General features: G+C 35.7%; 3 protein-coding genes and 1 long non-coding RNA gene across 6 annotated transcripts in view; all 4 read left to right on the top strand.

The window, feature by feature from the left end:
* Nucleotides 1-1,588, top strand: part of rassf4 (Ras association domain family member 4) — a 29,987-nt gene extending 28,399 nt beyond the window's left edge. For all 3 annotated transcript variants that reach the window (XM_023327300.1, XM_023327299.1, XM_005813427.3), the window contains 2 exons: nt 225-322; nt 732-1,588. In XM_023327300.1, coding sequence (XP_023183068.1) covers nt 225-322; nt 732-801 — 168 coding nt within the window. In that variant the 3' untranslated portion in view covers nt 802-1,588. The remainder of the gene's footprint in view (nt 1-224; nt 323-731) is intronic.
* A 643-nt stretch (nt 1,589-2,231) lies between these two features.
* On the top strand, nt 2,232-6,565 carry LOC102229573 (peroxisomal N(1)-acetyl-spermine/spermidine oxidase-like). Its single transcript, XM_023327298.1, has 10 exons — nt 2,232-2,636; nt 2,991-3,167; nt 3,261-3,388; nt 3,511-3,698; nt 4,147-4,328; nt 4,651-4,820; nt 4,982-5,067; nt 5,176-5,288; nt 5,802-5,953; nt 6,085-6,565. Exons 1-10 carry the CDS (start codon nt 2,483-2,485, stop codon nt 6,199-6,201), a joined length of 1,467 nt encoding a protein of 488 aa, XP_023183066.1. The 5' UTR covers nt 2,232-2,482; the 3' UTR covers nt 6,202-6,565.
* A 1,193-nt stretch (nt 6,566-7,758) lies between these two features.
* On the top strand, nt 7,759-8,998 carry LOC111606539. The gene is made up of 2 exons (XR_002752080.1): nt 7,759-7,970; nt 8,409-8,998. It is a non-coding gene; the product is annotated as an uncharacterized LOC111606539 (long non-coding RNA).
* A 680-nt stretch (nt 8,999-9,678) lies between these two features.
* On the top strand, nt 9,679-14,068 carry LOC102221362 (peroxisomal N(1)-acetyl-spermine/spermidine oxidase-like). The gene is made up of 10 exons (XM_023327146.1): nt 9,679-10,064; nt 10,491-10,667; nt 10,766-10,893; nt 11,022-11,209; nt 11,658-11,839; nt 12,138-12,307; nt 12,469-12,554; nt 12,663-12,775; nt 13,310-13,461; nt 13,586-14,068. Exons 1-10 carry the CDS (start codon nt 9,911-9,913, stop codon nt 13,700-13,702), a joined length of 1,467 nt encoding a protein of 488 aa, XP_023182914.1. The 5' UTR covers nt 9,679-9,910; the 3' UTR covers nt 13,703-14,068.
* Nucleotides 14,069-15,148: the final 1,080 nt, after the last annotated feature.

The raw sequence follows: 15,148 nt of genomic DNA, 5'->3' as shown, positions 1-15,148 counted from the left end.
TGCATGGCGCTAAATACAGGGCAATGCTCAAAAACAAAGAGTTGTTTGAGACTGCAAAAGAAATGAAACTGGGATAGAGATTTATATTTTCTCAGGACAACTCTAAGTATACAGTGAAAGAAAGGTACAGAAAGGTACAAATAAAGCTATAGGTTATTGCATTTTCATGTGCTAAAATGAATTTACATTTTTATTTGATTTTTTTTTTTTCTTTCTCCTTATAGGTTGCTCAGTACATCAAATTTGAAATTCCGGTTTTAGACAGCTTTGTAGAGAAACTCAAAGAGGAAGAGGAACGTGAAATAGTTAAACTGACAAAGAAGTAAGTGAACAGTTACTCAGCAGGAAAAAATAAAACTCTCCACTCAAAGTATTATGTTTCATTATGTGAAGCTAATGAAACTTAAGCATTTTAAAATTGTTTTCTGCAGAAGATAATCTTTCCTGTAACATATGCCGTTAGCATTTTAAATATTGCATTGAAACGAAAAACGTATTGACAGAGGTAAGTTTATTACATGACAAAATAACGTCTTAAAATTTCAAATCATACTTAATGTTTAATGTGGCCAGCAATGTGAAAAATTATGAAGAGACTTTTAGCTAATTCCAGTTTTTCTCCAACTATCCCCTTGAATTTTAATAATATATTAAACATATTTAATGAATCAATTAATGTGCTGCTTTATGTCTTTGTATGTGATATTATTTGTGCTTTTTCTCTCCTGCAGGTACAGCTCGCTGAGATCTATGATACTGCATCAGCTCGAAGGCAGAGGTCACAGCAGTGACGGAGTATGACTGTTTCTGTTTGTATGACCTAATGTAATTGGGTCTGTGGGCGGGTGGGTGTGTGTATACAAGGATTGGGAGATACACTAATAACTGTTGATTTACTATGGGACCATTTCCCAATACTGTAATGATTGTAAAGTTGAACAAGTGCTTTTATTGAAAACTATACATGTCATTTTGTCTGATCTACTTTGTATCATGTATTCTTGATGCATTATCACACTTTGTATATGTAATTTTAATATTTACACATTTTGGATAAAATTCCTTCTGCACATATTTATACCCTGTTTTTGTAATAATTAAAATTGTAATAAATCGTCCTAGTTGTTGTGCTGATCCCTGGATCTCGACTGGCACCAAAACAATGATCACAGCAAGTTTCAATCCAAAAGAATGTAAAAACAAAAACCAAACCCTTTTTTTATTATTTCCCTGAATTCCACTAAGAGATTAGCATTGTTTTTCTGAGTTACCTTGCTGGCCAGCTAGTTCCCACGGGATGTATATGTGTGTCTATCTACATTACACAATGGAAGTATTCTGAGAGGAGGCCAGTTCCTTTTTCCCACAGTGGAAATGCTATTTATTATTCGATGATGTCACAATCAGGTGACTTTTGTTGTACTTAGATTATTGTTGTACTGACATTAACACAGTTTTAACGAATTACTTGGGAAAAATAAAGATGCTCTTTAGCTAAAACTTTACAAAATATCTGAACAAGGTGAAAGACATGAGACAAAAAAGTAATTCATTTGAAAACATACAAATAAAAAACAGAAGAACTTTTGCTTGGTTTGGATTGAAGTTTTTTCTTCCCATTTAAGATTTTCTTTTCCTTTGCCCTCTTCTTGTTCAGGATGGGAGACGAAGTGTCAAAACTGACATAATCTGGTGACTTCATTAGAGAAATAAGTTGAATTGCAATGGAGTGGTATTCCTCCCTATAATGTAAAACCTGTGAATTACTGACAAAATTAATTTCAAAAATTGAAAAAGATGAATCTTTAAAGTATTCGACATATCACTTGGTATTATAACATTCTGCTCTGTTAGTTAGTGTCCACTAGATGCCAGTATAACTCAAATGAATCTAACAGGATAAGACAAAACAGCACTTTCACATCTTAGAATATTACGTGTCTTTTAGATGCTAATTTGTTAGCACAAGTTAATGATAATATTCTAATTTACAACAAAATATGTTAAATATTTATGTTTTCTGTAAATACATAAAGATGGAGCCTGTTAATAATTGCATTTGCAATAAGAGTTTTTTTTCTTCTTCTTCTTCCAGAAAAATAATACAATAAAATCTGTAATTCTGGGTTCCCATATAGCATAATTATAAGCAACCTCCAAGTTTTGGGGACTCAATATGTCGTACTGTAACCAGACCAGAATGCATTCGGAGTGTTTTCTATGGATAACAGTGAGTTTTTTGTGGATATCAGATGAGTCATTTCTAACAACCAGTTCAGCCTCAAAAAAAGGTGCAGCTCAGGTGTGTCCTTAATCCGCTCACTTCTGAATTACTTTGCAAGAAAGCCAGACTTAATCTACACTCAACATCTCGTAAAGTCGAGAAAGCCGTGGGGCTTTACGAACAGGGAAGCGGAAGTATGGAAGGTGAATAAAAGGTGAAAGCTCGTTATAGAAGTTAGTCTGAGTCACTGAACCAGACATGGCTGAGAATGTGGATGCAAAAATAGTGATCATAGGCTGCGGGATAGCTGGGATCGCAGCGGCTCACAGGCTGGTTAAATCTGGGTTCACTAATGTCCGGATACTTGAAGCCACTGGAAGAAGTGGAGGACGAATTAAAACTGGCAGACTGGGTAAGAAACCAAACTCAAGACCTTTCCTTATGTCTGCAATTTGGTTTCTAGGAGACTTGCACACAGTAAGACCAGATAACCCATTAGACATTTTTTTTAAGGTCTTAGATTTTGTAAGTTTAACTAAGAAAAAGTAGACTAGCCGATTTATAATTTTTTAGTAGTCTCTTTCTATCTTTAGACATTATTATTATTTTATTATGTTGTTGTAATTAGAGTAATTGTTGTGCATATGATTATAATTCAATTTCCACCTAGGGAATAACCATTTTGAATCCTTGCACAAAACATGTTAAACAATGCTGTTTAACACTTTAACTTGAATCCATTCGCATCTTTTGTGTTCCTCCACAGGTAATACCATGATAGAAATGGGTGCAGCTTTTATCCACGGTCCGTCTGAAGAGAACCCAGTGTTTTGTCTGGCCCGTGACTATAACCTCCTGGATCCGAAATCCCTCACGCCAGAGAACCAAGCCGTGGATGTTGGTGAAGATCCTCCTCTGGTTCCCAACTGGTTTACCAGTTCAGGTGAAAGAATTAGCAAGCATGTTGCATTCTCAATCAAAATTAAAATAAATGTTGTAGTCCTCGTGAAAAAAAAACATATATATGTTTATTCAGGTCAGAAGTTGAATCCTGATGACATGGATCCTGCGACAGAGTTGTTTCATGTAATCTTGGACAATACTCCAGAGTCCACGACTGACAAACAATCCTGGTCAAGTGTTGGAGATTTCGTGAAATCTGAGGTACACTTTCATTCAGGAAGAAAAATCAAGAAATATCTACTTATTTTCACCAAAGCAAGGAAAAACAAAGATACGTAGGTGCTCAGATGTATTTTTTTGTTTGTTTTTTGCCCTTTATGCAGTTTCAAAGGCAAACAGCAACGAAGTGGAAAGATAAAGATAAGCACACCAGGCAGGTTCTGCTGGGTGCCATGAATTCTATGCTGAAGGAGGAATGTTTTGCAAGTGCTACTCACTCACTGGAGGACTTAGATCTGATTGGATTCTCTATGTACCTGAGTATAAAAGGAGTGGACTGCACATTCCCAAGGTTTGCACACATGTTAGACCAGAAAAAGCTGTCACCAGACTGAGGGAGTGTCGTTGAATTTATGCTGCAGGATGTTTTGCTGAAATGTAGATTTAAAATATAACTAACAAAATCACTTGGTTTCTGAAATAAAACAAATTTTATTTGCAATTTTCATCTCTGCAAATTAGGGTTAATCGATTTCTGAATACTGTAGGATAGAAAACTAAATAGAAGAAAATACAAAAAATGTTAAATTAATAGGATTTTTTAAAATAAGAAAGAGCTGTTTAATCCACTTAATTTTTTTGTACTCATCAGGAATTACAATACATGTAATCTCCGATAAATACAGAGTTGCACAAAGTCAGTGCAATCTCCAAATACCTACTGCTCAAACAGTTTTTATGTTGTTTCTCCCTACCTGTAAAGTAGTCTGACTTACCGTGTTTATGCTCTTGTCTGGCAGTGGTGCTGAGGGCTTAATCAGCAACTTGATGTCAGAGCTCCCCGCCAACTTGGTGTCATACAGTCGGCCTGTACGCTGCATTCACTGGAGCTACAGCGAGAGTGAAGAGAATGCTGTGATGGTGGAGTGTGAGGATGGGGAAAAGATTAATGCTGATCATGTCATTGTCACCGTGCCTCTAGGTGGGCTTTTAGGCTATTTTGACCTTTGCAGCTTAAAGGCTTTATCTGCAAGGACGTTTTAGGCGATTTTTAATTATGTCTTACAAATCCAGCTGAATGAAAATGTGGTTCTGCAAATGATTATTGCTACAACACATACATGTCAATAAGTACAAATAGAGGAAGTGAGTTTTACAGACAGCCTCTTGCAGTTTACAGATTTTAAGATTATTGACTATTAAGCTGACCCCTACCCCCCACCCCCCACCACCACCACCCCCAACCACCCCTATAAGGCTCTAGCATTAAATATTTTATTGTTTTTTTTTTTCTTTCTATCCAGGATACCTGAAGAATCATCACTCAACTCTGTTCTCACCTCCTCTTCCTGCCCAGAAGCTGGAGTCCATTCAGAAAATAGGATTTGGAACATGTGACAAAATCCATGTTGAGTTTGAATCCCCTTGGTGGGATGCTGACTGTGAGATCATTTATCTGGTGTGGGATGATGAGGTTTGTACAACTGCTCTTCACAAATATAGAAATTTTTCTAAAGAGAGTAAATCAATATGAATTCTGCAGCATAAAAAGTTCTTGCTGATTATTCTAACACTTCTGCACCATCAACCAGGTCTTACGTCAGTCCTGTTGATATTTTTTTTTGTCTTTTGCAGGAGGATATTTCAGACCATGTGTCAGATATAAGCAACAACTGGGTTAGGAAGATCTCATCATTTAATGTGGTGAAATCCTCTAAAAGGTCAGCAATGTCACAATGTTTTTCTCAAAAAGATTTTAATTGAAATGTAACAAGCTAGCACACAAAGCGCTGAAAAGTCTAACTTCATGTTGACTATGAACATTATAGTGGAAGCCATGTTCTCTGCGGTTGGATTTCTGGACACGAGGCGGAGCACATGGAAACACTTCCTGAGCAGGAAGTTAGGCGTTCCATCACAGAGCTCATCCGTAGATTCTCAGGTGATCCTTACTTCAGAAAAAAATAAGAACACGTGTTGTTTTCTTGTTTTAATAACAGGAATTTGTAAAACATTTCCCTGTAAAGCAACTTAGACAGTCTAATTATGATTACCCTGTTGATTTATGCATACATGGTATCCTTAAGTAATTAAAAAGGACTTTTTTGTAGAGCTATGATCAATTGTTTTCTGTAACTGTAGCATTTTGACAGACATTGCTATTTACAGGATAAACACTTGCAGACCCATGCGCATAATGACAACTTGTCACGACTGAGCCAAAGCTGACTCTGAAGTATTTCACAAGAATTTAGCTATACTTTTCAGATTGCTATGCTCAAAAATAAATTGATAAGGGAGTTCATTATTTATTTGAAAAGCATGTAGCTAGTGTTTTTCCCACACTTTCCTATTTTATGTTTTTTCATGGAGATCAGTGTCAGTATTTTTTCAATCAAAAGTACAAGTCTATGTTTGTAAATAGTCTGTTTTTAATATAATTGTCTGTATTTAGGAGACCTTACCATCACACCTACGAGAATCGAGTGTACCCGGTGGCTTCATGAGCCCTGGACGTTGGGATCTTACTGCCACCCAGCAATCGGTTGCTCAGCGCAGAATTTTAAGGACATGATGGAGCCCTTGCCAACGATAGAAAAGCAGGAGGTTTACAAATTAACATTTTTTATTTAGACACAAGCTTACATTTATCTTGACCGTGCGCATGTTAAAAAAAAAAAAAAAAAAGTTCATCTGTAAAGCTGTTGTCATTTATGGACTTTATGTTTATGCTTCAGCCCCTGCAGGTGATGTTTGCTGGAGAGGCCACTCATCCGTCCTACTACTCAACCATGCATGGAGCACTACTCTCTGGCCGGAGGGAAGCTGACAGACTCATCTCTCACTACTCTTAAACCAGTCCCCTCCATCCCCAAGAAAAGTTGAAAATTAATCCCCCCTCAGCGTAAAATTATAATTGCTGTCCTTCTAATCAGGTGACACCAGCTATGGAACATCTTTATCATTGAACAAAGAATCTGTAAGCTGTTTCTCAGAACACATTAAACTCCTGAGTTGTCATAAATGTATGCTTGTATAAATGTTTTAAAATATCTGGAAACTCTGGTGCAAGGTACACAAACTGTAGATACAGAAAGGGGATCAGCAGAGGCAAAGTCAAAAACAGGCAGTTAATTAACCTGAAATATATGCAACAAGTAACAAATACTCTGTAACTGTGGATTGAATGAATAAATTTGGGGTCAGTGGGTCAAATGATATGAGACTATTGTAGTTATTTTTTAGCTTCTCTACCTATTTTTCTCTAGCAAGGAAATAGAACAATGTTTCAGAGGTGGAAGGTAAAAAGAAATAGAGCTGCAGATATGTTTTCACTGTGTCCAAATTTGCAAACACCAAGGTTGGAGTTGAGAGAAGGGCCTGACGTCATCCATGCTTGCTTCAGGGAAAACAACAAACAAATAAGGACAATCTGGACTTGGATGAACATAATAAGAACCCAAAAGTTTTCTTCATACCTACATCAAATATTATGGGAAAATGGACAGAATCAGGGTCATTTTTAATGCCATGCTTTAAAACCATTCAGTTAAATAAATTTGCAGATTGACCAGCCTGGATGTACTATCTGAGCAGTTTATGTAATGCTCTGATAGCATCATTTTTGGGAATGCTTCGAAGAGCAAGTGTAATGTAGGTGTTATTGTACATGCATACCTACATAAAGTCTCAGTGAAACAAATCATTAGTTGAGTTGAATAAATGAAAACACATAAAAATGAAACGATAAGTATTAATATAGAAAGTTGAAAGCAAAAAGGTTTTATTGTTTTTTACATGTATGCAGATTTATGCATATATATCATAAATATAACATTTAGTAAGATAAATATTTTAAACCTATTCATTAAAAAGATTTTTACTTTTATACTGCATATGGTATAGTCATATTGAGTAAATTAGAACATAATTGAAAATGTTTTTATTTCAGTAACACAATTCACTAAGTGAAGAGTAATTATATGCAGACTTATGTCTTCATTCATTATTGAAGATAAGGATTTTTCAAATACAAGAAAAAATGAAAAGATAATTTGTAAAGTTTTTATTGGCTTCTATATATAAACTGATAAAACGTATTAGCTCAGAAGCTAATAAGGTTTTATATATATATATATATATATATATATATATATATATATATATATATATATATATATATATATATATATATATATATATATATTAGTCTTTCAGCTTATTTATATAAGCTAATAAAAACTTAGCTACGCAATTTTGCTATGTTGTTTAATTTGTGAGTCATATACATGTTACGTGGTAAATATATATTTAATTTCCTAAATTTGTTATGAGTCTAATTTATTTACTTACGGAAGTATTTTAAAAAGCTTTTATTTTGAAAGTGTGTACCAGAAAATATTTCCGACGCCAGTCTTTGCCATGAGGAAGTAGCTGGAGAACGTTATCCAGAGCAAGTGTGCTGCAGCTATGGCTGGAAACAGGAACGTAAACATTGTTATCGTAGGCAGTGGGATAGCGGGGATCGCTGCGTGTCACAGGCTGGTTAATTCTGGGTTCACTAATGTCCACATACTTGAAGCAACTGAAAGAAGTGGAGGACGAATTAAAACTGGCAGATTTGGTGAGTCTTGTGGGCTCAGAAAATGCTGACAAAGAAGTAAGTGACCAGTCACTCAGCAGGAAAAAATAACTCAGCAAGTATTATGTTTCATTACGTGAAGGTAATGAAACTTAAGCATTTTAAAACTGTTTTTTGCAGAAGATAACCTTTCCTGTAACATATGCAGTTAGCATTTTAAATATTGCATAGAAACGAAAAACGTATTGACAGAGGTTAGTTTATTACATGACAAAATAACTTCTTAATATTTCAAATCATACTTAATGTTTAATGTGGCCAGCAGTGTGAAAAATTATGAAGAGACTTTTAGCTAATTCCAGTTTTTCTCCAACTACCACCTTGAATTTTAATAATATATTAAACATATTTAATGAATCAATTAATGTGCTGCTTTATGTTTTTGTATGTGATATTATTTGTGCTTTTTCTCTCCTGCAGGTACAGCTCGCTGAGATTTATGATACTGCATCAGCTCGAAGGCAGAGGTCACAGCAGTATGACTGTTTCTGTTTGTATGACCTAATGTAATTGGGTCTGTGGGCGGGTGGGTGTGTGTATACAAGGATTGGGAGATACACTAATAACTGTTGATTTACTATGGGACCATTTCCCAATACTGTAATGATTGTAAAGTTGAACAAGTGCTTTTATTGAAAACTATACTTGTCATTTTGTCTGACCTACTTTGTATACCATTGTTTTTCTGAGTTACCTTGCTGGCCAGCTAGTTCCCACGGGATGTATATGTGTGTCTATCTACATTACACAATGGAAGTATTCTGAGAGGAGGCCAGTTCCTTTTTCCCACAGTGGAAATGTTATTTATTATTCGATGATGTCACAATCAGGTGACTTTGTTGTAATTAGATTGTTGTTGTACTGACATTAACACAGTTTTAACGAATTACTCGTGAAAAATAAAGACGCTCTCTAGCTAAAACTTTACAAAATATCTGAACAAGGTGAAAGACATGAGACAAAAAAGTAATTCATTTGAAAACATACAAATAAAAAACAGAAGAACTTTTGCTTGGTTTGGATTGAAGTTTCTTCTTCCCATTTAGGATTTTCTTTTCCTCTCCATTGTTGCCCTCTTCTTGTTCAGGATGGGAGACGACGTGTAAAAACTGACATAATCTGGTGACTTCATTAGAGAAATAGGTTGAATTGCAATGGAGTGGTATTTCTCCCTATAATGTAAAACCTGTGAATCACTCACGAAATTAAGTTCAAAAATTGAAAAAGATGAATCTTTAAAGTATTCGACATATCACTTGGTATTATAACATTCTGCTCTGTTAGTTAGTGTCCACTAGATGCCAGTATAACTCAATGAATCTAACAGGATAAGACAAAACAGCACTTTCACATCTTAGAATATTACGTGTCTTTTAGCTGCTAATTTGTTAGCACAAGTTAATGATAACGTTCTAATTTATAACAAATTATGTTATTTATTTATGTTTTCTGTAAATACATAAAGATGGAGCCTGTTTGAAATAATTGCATTTGCAATAAGAGTTTTTTCTTCTTCTTCTTCCAGAAAAATAATATTACAATAAAATATGTAACTCTGGGTTCCCATATAGCATAATTATAAGCAACCTCCAGTGTTTGGGGATTCAATATGTCACGTGTTGTACTGTAACCAGACCAGAATGCATTCGGAGTGTTTTCTATGGATAACAGTGAGTTTTTTGTGGATATCAGATGAGTCATTTCTAACAACCAGTTCAGCCTCAAAAAAAGGTGCAGCTCAGGTGTGTCCTTAATCCGCTCACTTCTGAATTACTTTGCAAGAAAGCCAGACTTAATCTACACTCAACATCTCGTAAAGTCGAGAAAGCCGTGGGGCTTTACGAACAGGGAAGCGGAAGTATGGAAGGTGAATAAAAGGTGAAAACTCGTTGCAGAAGTTAGTCTGAGTCACTGAACCAGACATGGCTGAGAATGTGGATGCAAAAATAGTGATCATAGGCTGCGGGATAGCTGGGATCGCAGCGGCTCACAGGCTGGTTAAATCTGGGTTCACTAATGTCCGGATACTTGAAGCCACTGGAAGAAGTGGAGGACGAATTAAAACTGGCAGACTGGGTAAGAAACCAAACTCAAGACCTTTCCTTATGTCTGCAATTTGGTTTCTAGGAGACTTGCACACAGTAAGACCAGATAACCCATTAGACATTTTTTTTTAAGGTTTTAGATTTTGTAAGTTTAACTAAGAAAAAGTAGACTAGCCGATTTATAATTTTTTAGTAGTCTCTTTCTATCTTGTGACATTATTATTATTATTATTATTATTATTATTATTATTATTATTATTGTTGTTAATAATAACATTAGTATTAATATTATTATTTTATTATGTTGTTGTAATTAGAGTAATTGTTGTGCATATGATTATAATTCAATTTCCACCTAGGGAATAACCATTTTGAATCCTTGCACAAAACATATGTTAAACAATGCTGTTTAACACTTTAACTTGAATCCATTCGCATCTTTTGTGTTCCTCCACAGGTAGTACCATGATAGAAATTGGTGCAGCTTTTATCCACGGTCCGTCTGCAAAGAACCCAGTGTTTTGTCTGGCCCGTGACTATAACCTCCTGGATCCGAAATCCCTCACGCCAGAGAACCAAGCCGTGGATGTTGGTGAAGATCCTCCTCTGGTTCCCAACTGGTTTACCAGTTCAGGTGAAAGGATTAGCAAACATGTTGCATTCTCAATCAAAATTAAAATAAATGTTGTAGTTTTTGTGGAAAAAAACCCAACAAATATATGTTTTATTCAGGTCAGAAGTTGAATCCTGATGACATGGATCCTGCGACAGAGTTGTTTCATGTAATCGTAGACAATACTCCAGAGTCCAAGAGTGACAAACAATCCTGGTCAAGTGTTGGAGATTTCGTGAAATCTGAGGTACATTTTTATTCAGGAAGAAAAATCAAGACATATCTCCTTATTTTCACCAAAGCAAGGATAAACAGAGATATGTAGGTGCTGAGATATATTTTTTTTTGTTTGTTTGTTTTTTGCCCTTTATGCAGTTTCAAAGGCGAACAGCAAAGAAGTGGAAAAATAAAGATAAGCACACCAGGCAGGTTCTGGTTGGTGCCATGAATTCTATGCTGAAGGAGGAATGTTGTGCAAGTGCTACTCACTCACTGGATGACTTAGATCTGATTGGATTCTCTATGTACCTGAGTATAAAAGGAGTGGACTGCACATTCCCAAGGTTTGCACACATGTTAGACCAGAAAAAGCTGTCACCAGACTGAGGGAGTGTCGTTGAATTTATGCTGCAGGATGTTTTGCTGAAATGTAGATTTAAAATATAACTAACAAAATCACTTGGTTTCTGAAATAAAACGAATTTTATTTGCAATTTTAATCTCTGCAAATTAGGGTTAACCGATTTCTGAATACTGTAGGATAGAAAACTAAATAGAAGAAAATACAAAAAATGTTAAATTAATAGGATTTTTTAAAATAAGAAAGAGCTGTTTAATCCACCCAATTTTTTTGTACTCATCAGGAATTACAATACATGTAATCTCCGATAAATACAGAGTTGCACAAAGTCAGTGCAATCTCCAAATACCTACTGCTCAAACAGTTTTTATGTTGTTTTTCCCTACCTGTAAAGTAGTCTGACTTACCGTGTTTATGCTCTTGTCTGGCAGTGGTGCTGAGGGCTTAATCAGCAACTTGATGTCAGAGCTCCCCGCCAACTTGGTGTCATACAGTCGGCCTGTACGCTGCATTCACTGGAGCTACAGCGAGAGTGAAGAGAATGCTGTGATGGTGGAGTGTGAGGATGGGGAAAAGATTAATGCTGATCATGTCATTGTCACCGTGCCACTAGGTGGGCTTTCAGGCTATTTTGACCTTTGCAGCTTAAAGGCTTTATCTGCAAGGACGTTTTAGGCGATTTTTAATTATGTCTTACAAATGCAGCTGAATGAAAATGTGGTTCTGCAAATAATTATTGCAACAACACATACATGTCAATAAGTACAAATAGAGGAAGTGAGTTTTACAGACAGCCTCTTGCAGTTTACAGATTTTAAGCTTATTGGCTATTAAGCTGATTTATCCCCACCCCCATAAAGCTCTTAAAAGCATGGCTTTTTTGATTGTTTTTTTTTTTTTTTTCCATCCAGGATACCTGAAGAACCATTACTCAACTCTGTTCTCACCTCCTCTTCCTGCCAAGAAGCTGGAGTCCATTCAGACAATAGGATTTGGAACATGTGACAAAATCCATGTTGAGTTTGAATCCCCTTGGTGGGATGCTGACTGTGAGATCATTTATCTGGTGTGGGATGATGAGGTTTGTACAACTGCTCTTCACAAATATAGAGATTTTTCTAAAGAGACTAAATCAATATGAATTCTGCAGCATAAAAAGTTCTTGCTGATTATTCTAACACTTCTGCACCATCAACCAGGTCTTACGTCAGTCCTGTTGATATTTTTTTTTGTCTTTTGCAGGAGGATATTTCAGACCATGTGTCAGATATAAGCAAAAACTGGGTTAGGAAGATCTCATCATTTAATGTGGTGAAATCCTCTAAAAGGTCAGCAATGTCACAATGTTTTTCTCAAAAAGATTTTAATTGAAATTTAACAAGCTAGCACACAAAACAGTGAAAGATCTAACTTCATGTTGACTATGAACCCTATAGTGGAAGCCATGTTCTCTGCGGTTGGATTTCTGGACACGAGGCGGAGCACATGGAAACACTTCCTGAGCAGGAAGTTAGGCGTTCCATCACAGAGCTCATCCGTAGATTCTCAGGTGATCCTTACTTCAGAAAAAAATAAGAACACGTGTTGTTTTCTTGTTTTCATAACAGGAATTTATAAAACATTTCCCTGTTAAGCAACTTAGACAGTCTAATTTTGATTTTGATATGAATTACCCTAATTATGATGTAGATTTATGCATACATGGTATCCTTAAGTAATTAAAAAGGACTTTTTTGTAGAGCTATGATCAATTGTTTTCTGTAACTGTAGCATTTTGACAGACATTGCTATTTACAGGATAAACACTTGCAGACCCATGCGCATAATGACAACTTGTCACGACTGAGCCAAAGCTGACTTTCAAGTATTTCACAAGAATTTAGCTATACTTTTCAGATTGCTATACTCAAAAATAAATTAATAAGGGAGTTCATTATTTATTTGAAAAGCATGTAGCTAGTGTTTTTCCCACACTTTCCTATTTTATGTTTTTTCATGGAGATCAGTGTCAGTATTTTTTCAATCCAAAGTACAAGTCTATGTTTGTAAATAGTCTGTTTTTAATATAATTGTCTGTATTTAGGAGACCTTACCATCACACCTACGAGAATCGAGTGTACCCGGTGGTTTCATGATCGCTGGACATTGGGATCTTACTGCCACCCAGCAATCGGTTGCTCAGCACAGAATTTTAAGAACATGATGGAGCCCTTGCCAACCAGAGGAAAGCAGCAGGTTTACAAATTAACATTTTTTATTTAGACACAAGCTTACATTTATCTTGACTGTGCGCATGCAAAAAAAGAAAAGATCAACTGTAAAGCTGTTGTCATTTGTAGACTTTATGTTTATGCTTCAGCCCCTGCAGGTGATGTTTGCTGGAGAGGCCACTCATCCGTCCTACTACTCAACCATGCATGGAGCACTACTCTCTGGCCGGAGGGAAGCTGACAGACTCATCTCTCACTACTCTTAAACTAGTCCCCTCCATCCCCAAGAAAAGTTAAAAATTAAACCCCACTCAGCGTAAAATTATAATTGCTGTCCTACTAATCAGGTGACACCAGCTATGGCACATCTTTATCATTGAACAAAGAATCTGTAAGCTGTTTCTCAGAACACATTTAACTCCTGAGTTGTCATAAATGTATGCTTTTATAAGTGTCCCTTAAGATAGCTGGAAACTCTGGTGCAAGGTACACAAACTGTAGATACAGAAAGGGGATCAGCAGAGGCAAAGTCAAAAACAGGCAGTTAATTAACCTGAAATATATGCAACAAGTAACAAATACTCTGTAACTGTGGATTGAATGAATAAATTTGGGGTCAGTGGGTCAAATGATATGAGACTATTGTAGTTATTTTTTAGCTTCTGTACCTGTTTTTCTCTGGCAGGGATATAGAACAATGTTTCAGAGGTGGAAGGTAAAAAGAAATAGAGCTGCAGATATGTTCTCACTGTGTCCAAGTTTGCAAACACCAAGGTTGGAGTTGAGAGAAGGGCCTGACGTCATCCATGCTTGCTTCCGGGAAAACAACAAACAACTAAGGACAATCTGGACTTGGATGAACATAATAAGAACCCAAACGTTTTCTTCATACCTACATCAAATATTATGGGAAAATGGACAGTATCAGGGTCATTTTTAATGCCACGATTTAGAACCATTCAGTTAAATAAATTTGCAGATTGACCAGCCTGGATGTACTATCTGAGCAGTTTATGTAATGCTATGATAGCATCATTTTTGGGAATGCTTCAAAGAGCAAGTGTAATGTAGGTTTTATTGTACATGTATACCTACATAAAGTCACAGTGAAACAAATCATTAGTTGACCTGAATAAATGAAAACACATAAAAATGAAAAGATAATTATTTATATAGAAAGCTGAAAGCAAAAAGGTTTTATTGTCTTTTACATGTATGCAGATTTATGCATATGTATCATAAATATAACATTTAGTAAGATAAATATTTTAAACCTATTCATTAAAAATTAGATTTTTAAGCTCTCTAGTTAAAACTTTACAAAATATCTGAACAAGGTGAAAGACATGAGACAAAAAAGTAATTCATTTGAAAACATACAAATAAAAAACAGAAGAACTTTTGCTTGGTTTGGATTGAAGTTTTTTCTTCCCATTTAAGATTTTCTTTTCCTTTGCCCTCTTCTTGGGCAACAATGCCAAGAAGAGGGCATTGTTGCCCTCTTCTTGTTCAGGATGGGAGACGAAGTGTCAAAACTGACATAATCTGGTGACTTCATTAGAGAAATAAGTTGAATTGCAATGGAGTGGTATTTCTCCCTATAATGTAAAACCTGTTAATTACTCACGAAATTAAGTTCAAAAATTGAAAAAGATGAATCTTTAAAGTATTCGACATATCACTTGGTATTATAACATTCTGCTCTGTTAGTT

This window comes from Xiphophorus maculatus, chromosome 22 (genome assembly GCF_002775205.1).
Source record: "Xiphophorus maculatus strain JP 163 A chromosome 22, X_maculatus-5.0-male, whole genome shotgun sequence".
NCBI lineage: Eukaryota > Metazoa > Chordata > Actinopteri > Cyprinodontiformes > Poeciliidae > Xiphophorus > Xiphophorus maculatus.
Note: the sequence above shows the minus strand (reverse complement) of the source record. Positions and strands in the feature narration are given on the sequence as shown.

What these genes read in the sequence shown, in the direction of transcription:
- LOC102229573 (XM_023327298.1), top strand. Translation starts at nt 2,483, where the DNA reads ATGGCTGAGAATGTGGATGCAAAAATAGTGATCATAGGCTGCGGGATA. An exon ending in GAGATTTCGTGAAATCTGAG is followed by an intron (nt 3,389 to 3,510) that starts GTACACTTTCAT and finishes CCCTTTATGCAG; the next exon opens with TTTCAAAGGCAAACAGCAAC. An exon ending in CAACGATAGAAAAGCAGGAG is followed by an intron (nt 5,954 to 6,084) that starts GTTTACAAATTA and finishes TTTATGCTTCAG; the next exon opens with CCCCTGCAGGTGATGTTTGC.
- LOC102221362 (XM_023327146.1), top strand. Translation starts at nt 9,911, where the DNA reads ATGGCTGAGAATGTGGATGCAAAAATAGTGATCATAGGCTGCGGGATA. An exon ending in CAACTGGTTTACCAGTTCAG is followed by an intron (nt 10,668 to 10,765) that starts GTGAAAGGATTA and finishes TGTTTTATTCAG; the next exon opens with GTCAGAAGTTGAATCCTGAT. An exon ending in GAGATTTCGTGAAATCTGAG is followed by an intron (nt 10,894 to 11,021) that starts GTACATTTTTAT and finishes CCCTTTATGCAG; the next exon opens with TTTCAAAGGCGAACAGCAAA.